The sequence below is a fragment of the Melospiza melodia genome, chromosome 3, assembly GCF_035770615.1.
Source record: "Melospiza melodia melodia isolate bMelMel2 chromosome 3, bMelMel2.pri, whole genome shotgun sequence".
NCBI classification, from domain to species: Eukaryota; Metazoa; Chordata; class Aves; order Passeriformes; family Passerellidae; genus Melospiza; species Melospiza melodia.
This window is the reverse complement of record NC_086196.1, coordinates 33,424,071-33,430,070: the sequence shown is the minus strand read 5'-3', so window position 1 is coordinate 33,430,070 and position 6,000 is coordinate 33,424,071. Positions and strand designations below refer to the sequence as shown.

The 6,000-nt window shown below is 36.1% G+C and overlaps 1 protein-coding gene across 11 annotated transcripts in view; it reads right to left on the bottom strand.

The window, feature by feature from the left end:
* Positions 1-854: 854 nt before the first annotated feature.
* EYA4 (EYA transcriptional coactivator and phosphatase 4) overlaps positions 855-6,000 on the bottom strand; it is a 140,678-nt gene continuing 135,532 nt past the window's right edge. For 10 of the 11 annotated variants that reach the window (XM_063151211.1, XM_063151215.1, XM_063151214.1 and 7 more), the window contains 3 exons: positions 4,807-4,928; positions 3,454-3,554; positions 855-1,818 (listed from right to left, as the gene is read on the bottom strand). In XM_063151211.1, coding sequence (XP_063007281.1) covers positions 1,738-1,818; positions 3,454-3,554; positions 4,807-4,928 — 304 coding nt within the window. In that variant the 3' untranslated portion in view covers positions 855-1,737. Of the gene's footprint in view, positions 1,819-3,453; positions 3,555-3,593; positions 3,695-4,806; positions 4,929-6,000 lie in introns of all 11 variants that reach the window. The other variant, XM_063151219.1, reaches the window with a different exon arrangement.

The following is a 6,000-nucleotide window of genomic DNA, read 5'->3' as shown; positions in this document are numbered from 1 at the left end:
CATGAGAGATGAGCCACTTGCTGCTATTGCAGAGTGCTCAAGCTTCACATGGAACATTAAGGGCCCTATGTGCAATATGGATCTTGCTCATTTTCCATATGGCAGCACGTTCAAAACTTGCAAGGTAATTGCTGCTGTACAGACCATAACTTTCAATAGAAATTATGGAAGTTAAGGTGATATATTTCTCAATGTTTCTTCATGAAAATCACCTCCTTATCCTCTCCTCAGATGCCTGACATGCTATTGAATTTTCTGATACAAAAACATTTAGGGTTGTCCCTGTGTAATTGTGTCGAGCAATCAAAAATGTATGAGAAAAATCATGCTGACTCAAAACAAAATACACAAAAATGTGGAACAGAATGGAAAAGCTACCAAAGTGCTGTTTTCTTTACCAAAGTGGATTATTCTCCTGAAGTGGCCGATGCCATCAAGCCAGCAATTTCAGCAGCTTGTGTTGATCCTGAATATGCTAACTGTAGCATCATTTCCACATCTGACAAATAAGAGCTTCTTTAGTAATTTTTAATTCCTAATGAACTTGTGTTTTATTCCCCATCTGGGATTAACTCCACATTTTCACCTTCCAGTAATGCCACCTGAATATTTTGTCTGCTGGGTGGAACTTTGCTCTGCTATACACAGCAGATGCACTCACTGTATGGCTTTCAGTGGACTCGGTAATTAATGAATATGGCTCTTAGTTCTCTTGCTGGAGAATCAAGAAATGATGCTGAAGGTGTTAAACACTATTTCTTCTTTTACCTTTCCAAGTAGCGGTCCCCAGTATCAACCTCCCAATATTTTCTTAACTTTTCTCAAAAAATCAGTGGAATTATTCAGAATCCAAATAAAAACACAAACTTTCCTTTATTATTTTTTCTTACTGCAACAAATACTTAAATTCTTTGGTGCAGCCCTGCTCTTTGATTTCTTTGAATTTCAAATTTGGTCATGTCAAAAATTATCACAAAGGTTTTTTTGTTTATCTACAGAGTTTTTAACCAAAATTACATTATAACACACAAACACAGTCTTCTCTTTAAGGCACAACACATCATATGCACATTCTGTTTGCCAAACTTATAAAAGAGACAATATTATATAACCCTTTCCCTCCCCTACCCCCACCCCAAAAAAAAAAAGAAAGAAAAATTGCATCCACTTCCAAAATCAGCTGCTAATAAAGTCACAGTAAATTATTTTCATCAATAATTTACACAAATTACACGTCTAGACAGGATTGTCATTATACAGTCTGAGTGCATTCCAATTCAGATTTTTTGGGTTAGGTAGGCTAAAGTCTGGTTCAAACCTCAGTGCTGAGAATATATCCCATTTTGAGGAATGTTGTTGAACACCACCTTGTTGGCTGGAAAATGCGTTTTGGTGCTTTGCCAGTTCGAGTCCTTTGTTCACTCCTGCCAGGGCTCACTTGGTGTGTACCAGCAACCTCCACAGTTTCAATTCATTTAAAAACGTTGCATATATAAGACCATAGAGCTTTCTTACGTAGCACTAATGCTTTAACTCCATTCAGCAATCTGAATTCTTCAGTTTGGAATTTTGAATTCCAAATATTTCTTCCCTTCTTAAGACAATTCATATGTGTAAAGCCAGAGGCATTGAATCACACATAAAAATTCAGTGTACTTGAAATATGAATACATATATATATATATGTATGTATATATATATATGTATATATACAGGATCACCAGCTTTAGAACACAGTTACAAATACTCTAGTTCCAGTGCTTGATGGAGAGCCAAGAGGTCCGAATGACTGGATATCCTCCAGAAAGGCATGTTGTGCTGTGTTTGTTAGAGGAGGGAAAAGGTCAGAAAAGATGAACACTGTGACACAGGGAGGCACACAAGGATATGACACACAAGGACAGTTAGATATTACCAGCTCCTATCTTACACCACTGTGTTTCTGGATTGATTTTTGCTGTTCAAGTACTGACGAAAGTCAGACCAAAATAGATCTGAGCTTAGCAGATCAAGTGAAGTTAAAATAATTAGATGATAGCCTTTCTTAATAGTTTCTTTGGAAAATGCCTGTTACTTAGCAAGAGCTACTTGCTTGTTGTTAGCACGCAAGCCCGTACAAAGGAGCATCAACGGGAAGTCATTTGATGCTCCACTTATTTGACTGCAAAATACTGACTAATCATTTAAAGGACTATACCACTTCCATGAAAAGATGTTTCTCACTCAACACTTCAAAATAGAGCTGAATTAGATTTTTTTCTCCATCCAGGCAGAAAAAGAAATGTCTTTGGATAAGAAAATAACACATTTCTAGTTTAAGAAAAGATAATTTGTATTGCAGAAAGCATCATTGTCTGTGAGAGATGCAGGTACACACAGTATTCTCTTTCAGTAATTCATCAGAACAGAGAAAAACAACATACCTCCATGGTGTGTTTAGATCTATTTGAAATGTGCTATATTCATCCATCTCTCTGAATTCTACATCTATCCATGCAATATAGCCAATGTTAAGGAAAAAGCATGCCCAATCAGAAAGCCCACAATCCAACCACCACTGTTTAGCAAAAATTATAAAGGACCCATCACCAGTACTGTACCTATATTAAGGAACCATTTGGAATGAGCATTTTGATTATTTCCATTTTGTTTCCACTCCAACTACAATGCTAAGATAGTGCTTAATTTTGCTACATCTAGCACAATAAAATTTACATAACTGGTCCTGTACAGACATTGTGAGGAAAAAATTCAATTTCTGCACACTTCCATGGGTTATATTGGGAAGTACAGCACAAATTAATAATTTGATGTTTCTGAACATTAAAAACTTCTTTGCTGAAATTAGACTTGAATCATCATGAGGAAACTAGGAAACAGTTCTTTTTTGGAAACACAGATTTGGTGCACAATCTCTGCATTGTGTTCTTTTTCCTTTAGCAGATATGTCTTTCTTGAAGCAAATTACATTTTTATTATATTTGCCCCAGTAAACTATGGATCTTTATCTATCTTAGCAAAAAAAAAAATTGCACAGTCCTTTAGATGTTTTCCACATTCTCTGTAACACTTCTCTTGAAACATTCCCAATTTCAGCATTTTAAGAAAAACACACCCCCAACCATAATATCATATCATAACCCTTTCTATCTGTTCTGTTTGTCTTTTAATTTGCTTGAAGTTTGTCAGACATTTTTTTCTGCATTATTTTTCCATCTGTTTAAAAAATAATTTATTTGTTTTGGGGTTTTTTTTCTTTCCAAAGTGAAGCAAAGCAAATGCTAGAATCCAAATGGTTCATTTTACTCTAAATGCTGATCTCATCATGCTCTTGTTGGTTTGCATCTGTGGACTGAAATTATTTGTCATTTTGTGCAACACTGACAGAAATGCAAACAGAAAGGCTTGCATTAGTAGCTATGTATCACACCAACATTTCAGAAGACAGGTTACCTTTTTTGCTGCCTGTTCTTCTTCTACACCATCCCCAATTACAACATACACTACTTTTCTGCCAAACCTTTGCATTATTCGTTCAAAGCAACTTTCTTTTCCTGGAAGATAAATGAGATAAGAGTTCAGAGTGAAGTTACCTGATTAGCTGCATGTTCCTCATCTCGGCCATCTCCAATCACAACATAAGTTATGTTAGTGCCAAATCTGGACACTATACGCTCAAAACAGCTCTCTTTGCCTGAAAAACAATGCACTGTTTATTCAAACTATCAAGTGAGTTATGGTGAAGCCTTACAGAGGATTTTTGCAGTGGTAAGACATTGCTACTACTACTTTTAAGTTCCCAACCTTGGGATTTAGAGCCAAATTTGGTAAGAAGCAATGGATTCCCTTAATAACACGTTTCAGGTAAAACTAGGTCTCTTAATCATTACAGAAAAGCCACTAAGATGAAGGAATTAGCAGCACTGCAAAAATGAATAGGTTAGCAAATGAATAATTGAATTTAAATATTTCCTTATGATTGTAATAATATTCTTACAAGGAAAGTAGAAATTTTAATTCTAATGTATCTGCAACAATGAATGATGTAGTAATGAAAAAACTTAATTAAATGATGACTGAGGTAATAGTTCTGCCTGCCACTGCTAGAATATGCACTGCTTTTCCCCTTGTGAAAATAATTTATGAAACATATTGCAATGCTTTTGTCAATTAAGTGACACATTCCATGCTATAAAGGTTGTCATGGATATAGATATGAAGCATTTCTGAACTGATGATTTCACAGGGATGCCTGCTTTTCTTGGTTTACAGTTTTGCATGCAATTTCCGTAAGCCATACATTTCCAAGTCATAATGCACAAAAGGGACACAGCTGTGAACAGAATGGGGAAGAGCCCTTTTGTTATCCAGCAGCACAGGTTCTGTCAGAAACAGCTGCCATTCCCACCACTGACATACCATGGCTCAGGAAAAGGTTTGTGAAGCTGTGGCCTGGCTTGCATAGAGCTGAAGGTCAGAGCAGAGGCTAATTTAACAGAATTTCTGCTCAGATTTGAATTCACAAAAAACTTATCTTCATTCTTTTCTGCAAGTTTTTTGTTTTCTGGACCATACTGAGGAGCTTCTGAGGCTTTTAATCAGCATCTCTACTCCTTTAGGCATCACTGAAAATAAGGTGAATTTGGAATTCTTTGACATAAACACATCTGAACACAAGCAACGCCTAAATCTTGTAACTAAAACTGCTAAGTGTCAGTGAAGTGTTTTGGAATACATCCATTACTGGGGGAAAAAAAAAAAGGTAATGCATTGTAGTCAGAATGGATGAAAGAATATCTTTCTTACCTATTTTGGTTGCACTGTATATATTTTCAATAGGAAAAGCTCCACCTAAGCTGTATAGTAGAACTTTTGCAAGTGCTGGGATAAGCTGGGTTGTTGTTACCAACACGTTTACACAATTACTCCTAAAATGAGAGAAACAGTTTAAGTTTAAATAGTTTTAAAACAGGACCCAAATGTTGATGTGGTGAACCAGCTGTGGAGAGCATATTAAGGATCCCTCAATATTTACTTCCATTTACACAGTAGAGCTGCTCAGCACCATCACTTACAGAAAATGTACATAAAACCCCTAGTGAAAGCCTTTAAAATTATGTAGGCCCGATTTGTAGGAAATATTCCACACTGGCTTATAAAGAATCAGGTCTTTGAAGAGGGGTCTAGTAAAATACAGATATTTAATATAGATAAATACAGATATTTAAGACCATCAACAACCTCCAAAACAAGTTATTTGAATGCTTTGAAAGCATAATTTTCATGCTGGCAATTAATTGTCAGTAGCTACCAGCAAAATAAAAGAGTTTAGATAATACAGAAACATAATTTGTTACTCTTTTATCTATCTTTTATCTAGATTTTTCTCCACAATGGCATTGCTTTCTTCAAGTTTCAAGAGTAAGAATATCTCTGAAGAGAGGGAGAGATAAGAATGATCATGTTAATAAGCTAGCACTGAGTGCTGAGGATGGAAACTTGAATGGAGAAGTTGTGCAGGCCAGAGAACTCAGAGCTGAGCTACTTCAGGCCCTCACAGGCTGGAACATGACCATGATGTGGACATGGAGCTGAAAGTAAATGCTTGTGAGCTTTCCTCCTGGCATTTCCACAAATTCCAAGCAAGACCCCAGGCTGCTATTTTCACCTTTATGTATCTCAATTTCCTGTTATAACATATCAGTAATGTTTATCTGACTCACAGGTAGCTTCTGAAGGTTTACAGTTGTACAGTTACTTGAAGACATGACAAAAGACTATTGTTTAACAATCCTGAGTGAAGGATAACAGTCTTCCAGACTCGTCCACCAATGCTCAACTGCAAAAGTCTCTCTGAAGAGTAACAACTCAGAAAGAAATGCAGAGCTAAACGCAACAGCTCACACAAATTTGTTACTTTTTTCCTCCTGAAGTGCTTCACACATTGTTAAATAAACAATTAAGAGATAAGCATATTGTAAAAGTTGTTATGTTGAAATT